The sequence below is a fragment of the Pieris napi genome, chromosome 7, assembly GCF_905475465.1.
Source record: "Pieris napi chromosome 7, ilPieNapi1.2, whole genome shotgun sequence".
NCBI classification, from domain to species: Eukaryota; Metazoa; Arthropoda; class Insecta; order Lepidoptera; family Pieridae; genus Pieris; species Pieris napi.
Genome location: NC_062240.1, coordinates 2874321 through 2891214, shown reverse-complemented (window position 1 = coordinate 2891214; position 16894 = coordinate 2874321). Strand labels below are relative to the sequence as shown.

General features: G+C 34.0%; 1 protein-coding gene across 2 annotated transcripts in view; it reads right to left on the bottom strand.

The window, feature by feature from the left end:
* The window catches only part of LOC125051132, a 66634-nt gene that overhangs the window by 10680 nt on the left and 39060 nt on the right, over positions 1 to 16894 (bottom strand). For both annotated transcript variants that reach the window (XM_047651293.1, XM_047651291.1), the window contains 2 exons: positions 9999 to 10207; positions 825 to 960 (listed from right to left, as the gene is read on the bottom strand). In XM_047651293.1, the coding sequence (XP_047507249.1) occupies positions 825 to 960; positions 9999 to 10207 (345 nt within the window). The remainder of the gene's footprint in view (positions 1 to 824; positions 961 to 9998; positions 10208 to 16894) is intronic.

Here is a 16894-nt window from a genome sequence, read left to right as displayed (position 1 = left end):
ATCTATGGCAGTAGCTATGGGGCAGTAAGGCATGTCAACTGTCTATGATGACATTTATCAATCCATAGGTTGTATTTAGAAGAAGGCTAGTGGGCTGTAGTGTTTAATATATTTAGCAGTATTTAATAAATTTTGCAGCAGTAGCAATGAGATGCAGGTACGTTTGGACTATTTATTGACGTATGGGTCGTGTTCAAAAGATATCCTATATATAAAACGATTCGGGATCAAATTGTTTGAATAAAGGGTCTGAAATATCTTTACTGGACCCCGCAGCGTCTCCGTACTTGATAAATGGCCCGATCCACGAAATAAACAACTGCCGTTTTCTTTCTTGAAATGTTAAATTTATTTCGACGTTACTCAGTATTGGGCGCGTAAAAAATCTAGCAATTTTCTTTAAGTAACTAACAGTGTACTCAAAAGTTCAAGTATTTATTACTTATGGTTAATATTTAAGTTATACTCCTTGTTGAAAATGATTTGTAGAGCCTTATCTATTCTGAAACTTTAGTTCGATCGAACCTATTTTAAACGAAGCTTTTTTGTATATCGCTCCGTGCATATTCCCCGAGGAAATCTAGAATTCTATGCTCTTAGGATTCCCACAAAGAGAGAATAAAATACATAAATATTAAATAAACATAGGGATTTATTAATTTTAGCCCTTAGTTCATAGTTTCTCTCAAGCAGCTGTTGCTATATTTTACTTACTATATTTCTGCAGCATTGACTAAAAGTTCCAAAAACAGAACCTTTTAGACTCTCAGCAATGAAAGCTTTTTATCCGTTTTGTTGATTGAAATATTTCTCGCGATACTTACGGAAAACTGTAAGCTGTTTTTCAGCAGAGGCTTTCGTGTAGATTGGAGTTTCTAACGACACTTCACAAGAGTATCTGCCACTCGCCTCCAGCTCCAGGTTTTGTAGGATTATGGAGTTCTCTGTGGCTAGGGCTATCTGTAAAATATAATTTACCATATCATGAATTATTGTCATAGTAAGCGGTTTTGGTTTAGTGGTTAAGTGTACACACACTGAGACAATAAGCCATTAATACTAACTCGTACGGCCATGTAAATAGACCCAATAATAAAATACATGTATCAAGTGGGATAAATTACAATTCCTTGATAAAATATTAATGAAACAAATACCTACCTAACCTACTATAATTACCTACTACAAAAATACATTTACTTATTATTGTATAATTTAGTAGAAGAATACGTTGAACGAGTTACATTCCATCCAATTTTAAAAAGAACTAATTGGAAAAAAATCTAAATTACTGTTTACGTTCTATTTTTAATTTTCATTGAAGCCAGGGTCTCGCTACGGCGTAGCATTCGTAGCAGTCTATTCGCAAGCTTCAGTCTGACCCGGGGGTTATGGGAAGGGGAGGTAGTTGTGAACTCGACCTGTTACGCCCTCCCAACCTGAATGAGACGGCCACATGCAACTAGGGCTGCAGTAAGTACAGAATATTTATTCATATTATTATCATTACAATAGTACAAGCTTAATCTAGTGCATATGAAGAATTTGTGTGGCCAATGTCATGGGGATATTCGGACTGTATATTAGACATAGATTTCCCACATCATTGTATGTGTGTTATGTAAGTAACATTAACATTTATTTAATTGTTAACTGACTGAGAATTATGACTTTAAAAATAACCACGAATAACATTCAGGTGATGGACGCATTTATTACTATGAATTACGTTTGGTTGTTTTATTTAATTTTTATTATGAAATTCAAGGCAAACGGGTAGGAGGCTCATCTATTATTTATTATGTTCAGTGATACCACCGCCCATAGACACACACATTGCCAGAGGGCTCGCAAGTGCGGGCGTTATAAGAATTGGTATGCACTTTTCTTGAAGGACCCTAAGTCAAATTGGTTCGGAAATACATCGGTGAGCAGCTGGTTCCACATAATGGTGGTGCGTGGCAAAAAAATCCTTTAAAACCGCTCATTTGTGGAACGACGAACGTCGATGTGTATGTGTATTCAAAATCGAATCAAATATCGTCATTCCAGAAGTCAAATTAGCCCTGAATTAGCTTAGATAGTTCAATTGCTTAATCTTAATATATATAAATTACGAGTCACGTTGTTTGTCCGCTATGGACTCTTAAACTACCGAACCGATATCATTTAAATTTGCACACCGTATGCAGTTTGATCTAACTTAAAAGATAGGATAGTTTACATCTCAATTTATTCGAGTACCCGCAATATTATTATATTGCAAAATATTTGTTTATTATTTGATAGTCTAAATTCTAACGGATGGCGCTGTGTTGAAAGTACCAACGTTTCACATAAGGGAGCGTTCAAGTATTACGTAACGCAATTTGGGGGGAGGTCTTTTGAAACGTTACAGTTCGTTACATTTTATATAAACAACGCGTTACGTAACATTTTTTATTTTAATAAAAAACTGGGGGATTAATTGGCAACCCTTTTCGTTTATGTTGTACGAGGAATCCCTTTATTGAATTGTACGTTACTATTACTTTTTTTAATACTTAAAAATCTCTTCTTTTGTTTATTACAACTGCAAATGCAATTAATACAATAACAAAGGTATTACTTTGTTTAACATAATTGTGTCTGAATGGTCACTTCAATGTGACGTAACGTTAAGGGAGGTGAGGGGGGGTACAGAAAAATGTTATTGTGCGTTACATGGGGTGGAGGGAGCTTCTAAAATTTTTAGAAATTGCGTAACGTATTAATGGCATAACCACCATAAAGCATGGTGGTCCCATTGACTGGTGTTCTCCTACCGTTTCCCTTGAATAGTTTACTACTATGTAATATAACAAAATCCTTAGCCACAGCAACGCTTGGCCGGTCTACTAGTATGTCATATTTCTTTGTTGACTTATCTAAAACAACACAATTTGCTTTTACTCCGTTTGATAATGAACACAGCCCTGCAATGTTAACGAAATTAAATTAAATGCGCTTTCCCAACACCGTTTTATTTCTATCTGATTGGCTGCAGCTGAATAAAAACACTAAGCTTTTAGATTTAGAACCCAGTGCTTTTAGCATATGAATTACATAATATAGATTCTGAGTTACGGTCGAATTGTATGCTTTTATCAAAATGAAATATATGTAATAAACTAATATATTTTTTATCAAAAAATAACTCAGTGGCGCTACAGCCTTTTTAAGTCTAGGCCTCAGATTTGTATCTGTTTCATGATCATTTGTCAATCTAATAGACAAGTAGGTAGATCACCCTCCTGTGCCTGACAAACACCGTCGACTTTTTGGATCTAAGGCAAGCCGGTTTCCTTTACGATGTTTTCCTTCACCGTTCGAGCGAATGTTAAATGCGCATATAGAAAGACACTCCATCGGTGCATAGCCACCATCGAAGCTACGAACTCAGGGATGAGAGTCGCACGTTGAAGCCACTAAGCTAACACTGCTCTGTAGTATTTCGATAAGAACGGTGTTTTCTAAAATGAGGGTCCATATTTTATCTTAATATATATATATTTCTTGTGTGCGTGTGTATGTGACTGAACTCCTCCTAAACGACTGGACCGATTTTGATGAAATTTTTTGTGTGTGTTCAAGGGGATCTGGGAATGGTTTAGATTCACAAATCAGCCCGGCAGGTGGCGCTGCAGTCGGTACTTTCATACTTTAATGTCCTAATAGCTTGAAATATCGTGCAGGACAACGTCTGTGGGCTCCACTAGTAGTCTTATATATTTTTTGTCTAAGTGGTTGTATGAAATGTGAGACGATGTTAGACAGATAAAGTTTATGCTTATTATTACCGGAGGCCTAACCAAAGTCCCAGATTTTTTTTCGCGTTTGTAAGATGGCTGGACCAATAGACTTATTTGTCTAAGCGAAATCATTCGTTTGGTTAAAGAAATCATCGTGAAGAGATCGGCATACCTTAGACCTAATCGACAGCGAGTGTCAGGCACAGAATACTGATCTAACATTCTCATTCCCATTAAAATCCCGAAGCAGGTTTTTTATAATAATAATAATAACAATAATAATAATAATTTATTGCAAGAATATGGTACAAAAATGTGTAAGGTGCTACAATCCTAAGTTCGCATCGCATATTCTGCCACTCACAATGGCGCGCAAATTTGTCTTTAAAGGAATTTTACATTTGAATTGGTCAATTCTTATATTTTTGTTTCGTACATATAATTTTTTATATAAAAAACCTATATCAACTACAGTGTCTCACGCAAATAATATTTTTTTGAATAATAATTTTTTTCCTAAAGTAATACACCAAGTCGATTTTTAAAGACTCTAGTCGGAAGATCTTTTAATTCTTTTAGTAAATATTGTAAACCTTAATTGCCATACAATGTCATAAGTCATAACTGAACATATACTTGAACTGGTCTACAGTAATAGCACTAACCTCTACCGTAATTGTACGAAATATTACTCTCATTACATTACGTATCGTAGTAGAAGTGTCTGACCCGGAAAATTAACTGTAGCTGGGTTTTAGACACGCCACAGACGAATATCAAGTGTGTGAAATGAGTCCATACATTCTCAAGTGCAAATGGCGTCTAAGACTGTCCTCTGTAATTTAACATTTAGGGATTATATGAAAACATTAGCCCTATGTAGATGGAGTTTTATCTAACGTATAAATGTATTAATGGATATTTGGACAATTAACTGTCTTGAAATGTTTTATTAGTGAGCTCTTGAATGATTTTTTAAATTATTTTTACACTATAAATAAAAGTAATGTTAATAATTCAGAATTCCGAAGTTACTCCATCTGTATTGGGCCTTAAAAACCTTTAATAATTATAACATTGTGTTAATGAAACGCGTTTCGTAATAAAATAATTTTATTATCATATAAATGTAAAATCTATAAATCCGTGTTCATCATCATGAGGATATTCGGATAGCATTTTAGGCAAAGATTTGACACATCGTTTTTTTTTGTTGGTTCGGAATACTTCATGGTTCGCGGCAAAAACTGCCTTAATAACGCTCAGTTACGGAACGGCGGACGTTGAGGTGATACAGGTGGAATGTCGTATTCTACCTCGACGTCCGCTGATGAAACTCAGCTGAAGGTATTAATCGTTGAGGAAGGATCTGGTATATGTTTTATGTAAGTTGACATTAACATTTAATTAATTAAATTAATTAATTAATAAAAGTGATGTATGAGATGGACGCATTTATTACTCTTACCTTAGGTTTTTTATTGGTATATGTGACCAAAATCGAAGCATATCAAATATAACTAGGTACTAATAAAAATTTATACATCGAAAATTAAAACAAATTTAAAAAGTGTGCACAAAAGCTGGCGGGCCGCAGGGCAGGCAGAAAATAATAAACGGCTGAAAAGTCTTTCCTCCAACTCTGATTTTGTTCTCTTTGGAGTATACCTTGGGAGATTTAGCGTCTGATTTTAAGGATCGATGACGTTAGAGCAGTTGCTTTTCTCGCTCATCGAATAAGCTTTTTTAAATATAATTATTATTACTGTGTAGGTTAAGAATATTGTAAATACTTTATTTGTGTGTTGGAAATAAATATAAAACTAATCAAACAGGTTTCATTTAAATAGAAGACGGTATGTGAAGGTAAACAAATCTCTTTGGAAGTATAAATTACATTTCTGTGGAGTTACTTGAAATAAGTTTGTTGCAGGGGAATGTTTTCTTGTAAACGAATTGAATTGAGTTATTGAATAAGTTCGTAACATACGAACCGATTTTACGACTGTCTATAAATATGGAGGAGGTGTAGGCTCCACATAAAATATACATGTAAGGAACTAGATTTTATACGCTGCTTCGTAGATTTGGGATTAAAAAACACCAATGGTGAGTTGATTGTTATTGCCCTGCCCTGCGATTCTGTAACTCACTTTTCGAACTCACACAGCGGTTTTCGCATCGGCGGTCGCTCTCAAATCAGTCGTGAAGCAGTCATTTTATGATTTGGCATTCTGATAAACAATAAACTACAAGCTCCCACATTTTCAGAATGCCAAATCATAAAATGACTGCTTCACGACTGATTTGAGAGCGACCGCCGATGCGAAAACCGCTGTGTGAGTTCGAAAAGTGAGTTACAGAATCGCAGGGCTGGCATCTTTCATAATTTATACAATATCTTACAACTAAATTATCCGCTTTGTAGCTTAGTCTATATATATATATAAAATTGTTATGTAGGTTTGTGTACGCTTCAAAAACTCAAAAAGTTCTGCACCGATCGAGTTAAATTTCAGCATGATATGTAATCTGCATCAAGGAATGTTTTTATCTATTATTGTATTGCAAAATTAAACTTATATGAAATGTTTTCTTTGTTTTGTTTCTCATTTCTCAACCATTCAATCACAATGTGCCAGAGCGAAGCGTGGCAGGGAACAGCTAGTAGAAAATAAATATTAGCTTATATTGTAACAGGTTTTTATCAAGAAAAGACACAAGAGTTATGGAACATTCCAGACTTCTAATGTATCTTTGACATTTCTAAGTGTACTTTTCTAATGTAAATCTACACCAGAACCAGAAGTATTATAGTATATTAAGTTTCTATAATACTTCTACCTCTTCCATGTTTTAGCAGTTAATCGATATGTCTTAGGTTCCTGAACAGAAAACGTTAAGAATACTCATTACAAACCCATTAAATTACGCTGAATTACACAGAACGCTCTCTCTTGTGTCATTAAGGAGTTACGGAACATTGCTTCTAACTATAGTTGTATACTAAATATAAGTTATTGAACAATCAACGGGGTTAATAATTTTTTTTAAGTATAAAATATTTAACGTACCCGACATTAATGGGGTACAATAAATTGGAAACCAGGCGGGACTTACAGTTGGCCTACTATCCGTTTAAGTATTCCCCCCCCCCCCCCAATGTAACGCACCGTAACGTTTTTCTGTATCCAAGTATAGTAACACGTTTCGTGACCACCTAGTGACTCTTTATACCTAACAAGAACGTGCAAAACCTAAAAGAACGTGTAAAACAAGTGCTCCAAGAACTCGGTTTCTTGGTACCTATGGGATATGTGCGACGGCAAAGGCCAAGATTGGGACAGAACCAGTCTGTTGCACAGATCCCCCTTATAAAAGACGTTGCGCCTACTGAATCCTGTCTCCGATACTATCGACATATTTATATGTTCGCAGAGTGAATTCACAGTAGCGATATTGGGTATGATATGTGTTTCCCCGTACTTGACTATATAAAGTTAGTAATTATTTTTTGGGAAAAGGGATACTTTTCTTTATTCAAATCCCAGAGGCTCTTTTATCTCTGCCTTTTAATAAATTTAAAAAAGGTATAAAAGAAAAGCTGTGTAAAAAGGCTTACTATACAGTTAATGATTATCTAGTTGATAAAAGGGCCTGGGACTAGTGCTAGACAGGCTACTTCTAATTAATTTGCGATATTTGTTTTAAAACAATAAACATATTTAATTATTTTTTTAATATAATTTACTTTATTCCTTCTCGACATTATCGTATTGGCATAGTCTGTAAGCATGTATGTGTTTCTGTAAATAAAATAAAGTTTCATGATTATTGCATGAAATCAGCTTGGCCATAAATTACAGAATGTTATTATGTTGTGAGCTATTGCGCTTAAATAAATTACGTTGCATGTATATTGTATTTCTCGTATACAATTACAATTTGATTGCTTTGACAACATACATCTTTAATAATTTAGAAAACAACGCTGAACTCAGTTAAATATTGCTCAAATTATAATTGTATATTTACGATTTCGCTAGATATTTAAATGGCCTATTAGTTAATTACTTTTAATACGAAACCTCTAGGCCTTGGTTTTTGTCTTAATATTTTATTCAATAGACATGTAGATGGTCAGCCGTATGTAAGTGACGCGTTTCGATTTTTTTAATCTAAAGGTCGATTCACACATATCAGTGAGCCCACAGTTCCGGCACAGTACCGCATCAGTGATAATTATTCTTTCAAACATTCTCTATGGATGTATTCACACTTGTCAGTGTCAGTGTCGTCTCAGTACCGTCAGTGTCAGTGCCGGCACCGGCCATCACGGACGTGATCGGCGACAACGATATTTTATCACGGATCACTGACGCCGCTGCATCGAAAACATCGAAAACAAATATTCAAAATACTTTCTTTCGTCTTTAATTAATTCTTTGTATAATGTCACGAATTCTCCTTCTGATTCTCTTAACTTCCATGCTTCATGTACCCATTTTCTTTTTTTTCCTAGATTCTCTTCTTCTTCTTCGTCTAAAGCAATGGCTATCATAGCTAATTCTGTGTTATTGAAGAGTGCCATCAAAACAATCGACGTCAACGCTAGTCTGAAGGGAACGTCGTGCACGAAGACCCGCAGAGATCTGTACTGATATGTGTGAATTGAAGCACTGACGCACCACTGTAGCACGGATACGGAACTGTAACGGTACTGTGCCGGAACTGTGGGTTCACTGATATGTGTGAATCGACCTTAAGACACGCCGTCAAGGTCACCTTCACCATATGACGAGAGTTAAAGCGTGACAATAAATATTGTTTACCTTATTATACATTTATTTATAAGACGAACGTAGTCAATATACCACTGAAATTTAATATTTGAACTAAGTTGCGTTTGATTTTTTTTTAAAGAATTGACACTGCTGTTCATATCGGTATCATGATTTTCCTTTTTAGGAAGAAATTACTAGGAAATTGTTAACAATACACAGTTAGTAAAACAAACAAAAAAATTAATTTTAATTCCACATATATTTAAGTAATTTTCGAGTAGCCCCCTTAACAATGAAATTGCCCCCCATTCTTATCATAAAGTGTAGGCAGTGATTTGTATAGTGCGTCAGTTTCTATGGAAACCGGCTTTAATTAAGTATATATAACTTTCTGAGAAGTTTTAAACTTAATTTACCAATTAAATAATGTTTTCCCAATTGTATTGATTTCCAAAGTAGCACGGGAATTAATGATATAGTCCAATAGTACGTTTATACGAGACTGTTTGTATTGATAAGTAATTAATAAATCAGTGGCACCACAACCTTTTTAGGTCTGGGCCTCAGATTTTTGATCTGTTCCATGATCATTTGCCAATCTAAAAGGCAAGTAGGTGATCCTGTGCTTGATACACGCCGTCGACTTTTTGGGTCTAAGGTAAATCGGTTTCCTCACGATGTTTTCCTTCGAGCGAGTGTGTAATGTACACAGACAGACAGGTGCACGACCCGGGATCGAACCTACGACTTTAGGGATAAGAGTCGCACACTGAAGCCACTAGGCCAACACTTTTCCTTATAAGTTTTTATCAAGCAAAACTCTTAGAAGTTAAAACGTGAATTAAAATATATCTTATACTAGCGGACCCAGCGAACTTCGTTCCGCTTAACATTCTAATAATATCGTTTTAACTTTAGTTAAACTTAATTTAGGATTTATTTGAGGTAATAACATTAATACAACTTTTTTCCAAATACAGAAATGTTTTATTGCATGCCATTGCGAAAAAAGAATGCCGGTTTTACACATTAGGCCTCCCCTCTTTAGCGCTAATATTGCGAGACTGCATGTTAAAGTACTTTTTGATATACAACATTTTTGTTTTGTTATCCGGCGCAAGAACAAAGTGATAGGTTTCTTTTATATGCGTAATTTGGTCCACAGATGGCACCATATACAGTTTGCATTCGTAAAATTAATTAATTAATTTTTTTTATATGATAACTTATCCGATATTTTATTACTTATTCTGCTATTCGGAGCGGAGAAGAATCCACTAAAAAAGAGATACCTAACTAACATCGGTCCAGCCGTTCTCGAGTTATAAGTGTTGTAACAAACACGACTTTCTTTTATATATATAGATGATAATGTTATACATTTGCGTTCAATTCTGTAAAGGTTATATTTAAATGTGTAGTATTAACGTTAATAATAACTTACGTTGAGAACAGCACCGGGTGTGGTAAAATTTCTGTATGGCGGCTTGCGGTTCTTAATGTACTGGAAGATCTTGGTGCCCTGCCGTAGGAAGACCACCTTGTCGAGAAGATGGGGGGGCACGTCGTGCAGGCAGCGTAACCGTACTGAACCCCCGCGCCCCACCCACCGCTCCATCTGCAGCTCCACCAGTACCTCCGTGTGCCCCCGACCTGTTGAAAAGATCTTAATTATTGTTTTATATTATATTTATTGTTTCATAAAACTAATATTGTCCAATTAGACTGTTAACAAAAATCACTCATCGTTCTCTTTTCACAGTATTAAGACGGAAAGAGACAACAGTACTATAGTCAAAACATAGCCGTAATGGTAATTAAATAAGTAAGTAGTAAGCGTATTGTCTAGACACAGATTTAAAAAGCGGAATTAAAAATTTCTATAATCGTAAATTGAATTGGCATTAAACCTGTAATATTTTTACGTGAAACTGGCATAAAGTTAAAACTAATATTAAATTACTAAAAAAACAGACAAAATGATTTAAATTAGAAAAATTAATACAAGTCTGAATTTTTTTAAAGTTTTAAGAGAAATATATATTTCGTAATCATAGTAAAAGTAATTTACGAAATAATAAAGTGATGTTATTACTTGTTTTCTATTTCTGAGCCAGCCCAGTCCATCAGTACAAATACATGGCCCGAATAACAAATACATAGTTCCCAATCTATAAAGGGCGGAACGTGAAAGAAAATTGAAATCCTATACATATGCTTATACAACAATGTTGTGGAAGGTGTGAGCGATATAATTTGCGTTGTTGGGGAATGGAAACCCGCGGAAATATCGCATCTTCCTCGCGTGCCGTAAACCATTCCCGTGGCTGCCATTATGATTTGCACGGCTTTACGAGTTTCGCCTCGGCTATGCAACTTTCTACGTGGTACGCGGGGGTACAACACCCTCGCAATAGATTATTTCATTTACATTGTATAGAGGAATTCATAAATTCTGAAATTAAATTATTCCTGCAAATATCTACGGAAATATAATGAAAGGCGATGCTCGCGACTTTGTAATATAACAGTCATGATTAAAAATAGAGTTAGGGAAGCGGTTAAGCATTCAATTTCTAAACTTGAAGTCACGCATTTGAACTCCAGCTGTCCACTAGGCCAACACAGCTCGCCGCCGCTCAAAAATTGTTTTAGAAAAATAAAAGTAGTGCCGGTTTTCGTCTCAATTGTATCTGTGCTACTTAAGGGGGTTCATTCTCTCACTCTTTTCACTCATTTAAGAAAAAAGAAGAAATATTGAAATGTTTAACAAATAACATATACATTATATATAGAGTATTTATAATATTCTTAATCTACATAGTAAAAATAATTATTAAAAATGGATATATACAAATATATAATACATTTTAAAAGTTTAGTATCTGTGAGGCAGCTTTGATGCTGGCAACATTTCCTTGCTGTATTGCAGTGCATCAAAACAATATGTTTTAATTACTATTAATCATAGTAATAATAAAAATTTAATAATTGCCTTACGTGCGTAAATATAGGGTAATTTTAACTCTAGTAACAATTAATGCATGGATTTCAATTATCTTTTTAATTTAAAAAGTCGACAGATAAGACAAGCCCTATTGTGGTATAGATAAGATCTATTAAGTGACATAGCGTGCAAATTTAAAATAGCCGATAATAATTTCTTCGTATCTTGTGTAAGTCAAGATTTGTAGCAACTTAGTATTTTTCATGATTAAAATGGTTGTATTATTTAGATTAAATAATCTAAATGGTAATCATTGTTTTTTTTTTAGAAAACTCAGATCACCGAGCTAACCCACGCTTTTCAGTTGAAATGGAAATGGGCAGGCCATATTGCAAGGTGTACAGATAAAAGATGGTCTGCCGAAGCCACCCGCTGGGACCTACAGGAAAAAGAGACCACAAATATAGGCTGTCAATATCGTAAAGGTTTCTGGGGAGAAATGGATGGAGGAAGCAAATAACAGATGCAAATGAACGTTCAGGAGGATGAATTTACCCAAATTCAGGTCCATACTGCTGGAAATAACAAAACTAACCCTTTTTGATTTGTAATTTTTATAGTATGGAATTAAAGTGGCTTTATTATTACTACTTATTTGTTTACAGCGTATATCTATTATCATACGTGAACAATTAATATATACAAACTTGTGAAGAACAGATCTGTTCCTTAAACCACCAATAGATGACGGTAGGTTCCCTACATTAATCAAAGTGGGGAAGATTTTGCGATGTCAAAAAAAGGTTGTGTTTTTATTGCTACGATATTTCTAAAACGAGTAAATTTATAGAATGTATATTATTAAATGAACATGTGTCATACAATGTTTTGTTCACTAATCCACAAAAACTAGATCAGTCCAATTTGTCAGTTCCTTTTGTTCTAACAGAAGTACTGTTGTCTCTTTTCATCACAGCGTTAACATAATTTGACAGAAAGGAACTAATGAGTATTTAATCCACGTAATGAGACAGATTGTATTTCATAAGTATAGGTCATTTTCGTATTTGAAATAAGTTTTCTTTCTCTTTGAATGATGAAGCTTGAGCCCTTTCTTCATCTTATTAAATAAACATTTTTATTTCGTTAAAAAGTTGTCGCACAAATTATGTAAACACTACAAATTGGCCACTGCAAAAAACTATAAAGTTCTAATATTTTTTACGAGTACGTTCGAGGTAGACGGTTCTTTTAAATTTTAAATTGAAGCGAGAGAAATATGTATATAGAATGCGATTTTTGCCGTCAGAAATATTCCGCAAAAATTGTAATACCTTGAAAGCTTTCGTTTCGTGTTTCATTGTAAATATCTATTGTTGGTCTTTTGTTTCGTAACGAAAGAACGAACACTTGAAATAGAGAAAACTGTGAGTAGAACATTCATCACTGTATGCAAACTTCTAAAAAGCTCAAAATATTTCTAAGCTGCAATACTTTACCAATAGTTCTTTAGATATATAAAATATACATATGTTATAAAACCAAATTCAAATATTCAATTATCCGGATCATTTTTAAAATTCAACCTATGTGATGATTATATCCCAAACCTACTCTTATTGTATTTTTTTCTAACAAATTATGTTTACGCTGGGATAAAAAGTTTAAATGAATAAAAACTATACGTACGTTCTCATATTAAACTCCGTTTGTGAATTCGTTGAATCATACCATATTTTTGTCTTGTTGAATTTGCATACTTGTTTCACTTTTATATATTATATTATCTTGTTTTATTTTCTTAAAGGTTTTTAGACAAAATTAACCTATAAATATATTAATTATAATATTATTACATTATACCTCATAATATTTTATTATAAATCGAAATATTTGATCTGAATAACGACTAAACTTTGCCAAATTATCAATTTCATTTAAATTTTCATTTGTTGCACAGTGCAATACTATAGTATACGAATTTCATCCATGTCCAATTATCATTAACACAGAACCAAAATAATTTTATAAATTACGGTAACTTAAAAAAAATAGACTAGAATTTTTGGCGTAGAATAGTCGAGAACAATTGTCGAGAATATGGAAATATTTCTAAGAAGCAACCGTTATACCTTACTCCACATAATGACGCTTATAATAAAAATAAAGCGACCTCAGAACATTAATTTTAATCGACGTTATTACAATAAAAGAGAAGGAAAATGAGGGATGGAAAATGAGAGGATTAAAGAAGAAAATAAATACTCTGGAAATGTGGCATTGGAGGCTGATGCTTAGGATTCCTTGGACAGCTAAGATAACAAACCTGTTCATACGAAGACGGTTACAGGCAAAACTGGTCTTTCGACTCTTTGTTTGCACCGGATTCTGAGTTTTTTTTAAGTAACACGTAAATGTCTAAATTTAGAATAACTCATTGTGACTGACTAGCAGACCTCTAGGCAGATTCCCTACTTGCTGGAAATCAAGCAAAGATTGCAGGTCTTACCATCCTAGCTGCTGAGGCTTGCTGAAGACGTTTTTTTTTATAGAACGGGGGGCAAATGGGCAGGAGGCTCACCTGATGTTAAGTGATACCGCCGCCCATGGACACTCTCAATGCCAGAGGGCTGGCGAGTGCGTTGCCGGCCTTTTAAGAATTGGTACGCTCTTTTCTTGAAGGACCCTAAGTCGAATTGGTTCGGAAATACTTCAGTGGGCAGCTGGTGTGGAGGAAATTGTGCGACGTCACTAATACCACCTTCAGAATTGAAGAACGCCAGAGAGAATTTACACAGGTTTTTAAATAAAAACTTAATTTTAAGGTAAATAACATATCGTAAATTTTGACCATTTGAGAGAAAATATGCAGACAATTTTAAAGTTATGTTTCGTCGTAACTAACAAGGTTTTGAAACAGTGTTTTCTGCATAACTTTCGTAGACGCAATAAAGTAAGATTATTATCTTTAGATTTGAGACTTTACGATCGTGCCGTTAAGTTTTGTTTCTATGAAATACGACGTAATTATAATTAAAAGACGTTTAATTATAGTACAAAAACTTTATCGCTTCGATATCACCGTGAACTAGTGGTTAACAATAATTGTTCCAGATATTAAAGGCTGATTGTTGCAATTAAAATAATTTTGATTCATATATAACATGTGCCTACCTCATTAGGGAAATAGATCCTGAATAAGGACATCCTATTTATTAACAACAACTACTTAATAATATGAACTTAAATAACGCGAGTTAATAAATCACAGTTATATTTAGTTTGCATTAAACTTGGGACAAAAAATTATATATTAATTAATATTGGAAATAAATATAGCTTATTTTGTTCCGGAATAGTGTAATTTTTTTACTAAATATATAATAATAGTGAGAATTTTAAATCTATCTAGTAGTTTTTAAGGTTTTTCGTTACAGACACAAATATGTCCTATCTATAACATGGATGAGTGTAGATATATATAGACATTAAAAAACCATTAATCTCGGTCGTAAATTGGGGCCCTACTAATTTCCTTCCGGGACGATTTGGTTAAAAGAAAACCCTTTTGTGGCTCATCAATCCTACGGGTCAAGCAAACAGAGTCCATATATATATTTTCTTTACAGTTAATTACATTACTTTATTCTATACGTACCGTTTTTTTATAAAACTGGGGGCAAACGGGCAGGAGGCTCACCTGATGCTAATTGACACCGCCGACCATAGACACTCTCAATACCAGAGGGCGAGTGCTTTGCCGACCTTAAAGATTCTTTGGTTTCCTAGGCTGTTACTTGTATAATAAATTAAATGAAAAAATTAACATTTACCCTCTATCTAAATATGAATGTAAAAAAATGGTTACTACTTGGCTGAAGACGTTGAGTTATGAAACAGAAGATTTAAAAACTGTTATTCTGTAACACACCCATTCCCCCACACATATACACACACCCACGAACGCACACACACACTTAGAGAGAGAGTGACACTCACACATACACACACACGCACATACACACACACACACACACAAACACACACCAAATTTATTTTTACGACTCCGTTTGCAATGTTTTCTTTTAGCACTTAATACTTATTTTCTTTTATTGTATCTTATGACAATGACCTGATTGAACGTGTTCCGGTCCGGTGGTGGAGAGGCTGGCTATCTGTAACTCAGGTCTCCTGTTACAGAGACCAGTCTCTCACATACACTTCCTAATGTTATCATCTTAGTTTAATCATAATAACCTTGTATGTATATGTGAGAGAAGAAAATAAAGATTATTATTATTATTATTATAAATTGGTACGCTCCTTTCCTTGGAGGGCCCTAATTCGAATTGGTTCGGAAATACTTGGTGGTGTGCGGCAAAACTACCTAAAATCGCTCAGTTGTGGAACGGCGGACGTCGAGGTGATACGGTTGGAATTTCCTATTCTGCATTTACGCATAACATTGACTTCTTAATGAGACCTTTACGACCAGAACATAAACTTTGGACCTACCCTTTATGGGTCTTAGTTTGCATCCGTTAAAATAAAAAATAATAAAATAAAAATCACTTTATTTGACGAAAAACATTTGGTACTTACATTCCAAAGGTTATAAACATACAATATGCAACGAACATGCAACGAAGCGTTGTTTTTCACTATTAATTTTGGTCAACCTCGAACATAAAATCATTCTATGTGCACTAGCGATTAAACTAGGCCTAGCCTGTATCTTAAACGCTAGTTCCTTCCAGTGTCTTTAACAATTTAGTTAGATTGTTTGTCATTAAATATTTATGCGGGTTATATTTTTATTGTTTATAAAACTAAATGAGGGTAGAATCTAAAAAAAGTTGTTGCAATAGGTTAGACTATAGTAAATGTGAACTTCGACAAATTTTTTTTTTTTAATCTTGTGGATGAGAAACTTGAATTTGAGATATGAATTTATTGTTGTTATAATTTATATAATTACGGAATCTAAAATTTAGTACTAAGATTTTATATTTTATTTACATTTCAGCACACTCTTAGGACTGAAGTTAGATATTTTAAAAGGGAAAATTTTATTATTTTACATTAGTAAACAAGTTTTCTATTTCATTATATTTCTGAGTTTTTAGCCATTCAACCAGTTTTATTTTACATTCATAGATATTAAGGGGATAAATATTAAGAATTTTATTCAGTCTATTGTACAACATGGGGCCTGTATAACATTGAAATTTTTGTAAGTAGCTTGTTTTTGCTTGGGTGGTGGGACAGACTCTATGTGTTCGTCTATTTGCGATGGCATCATCATATATTAATTTTTTATGTTGGTAGATTATTATATTTTTAATATATAGTTGTCTGACTGTTAGGACATCGCATTCTGAATAAAGATCAAC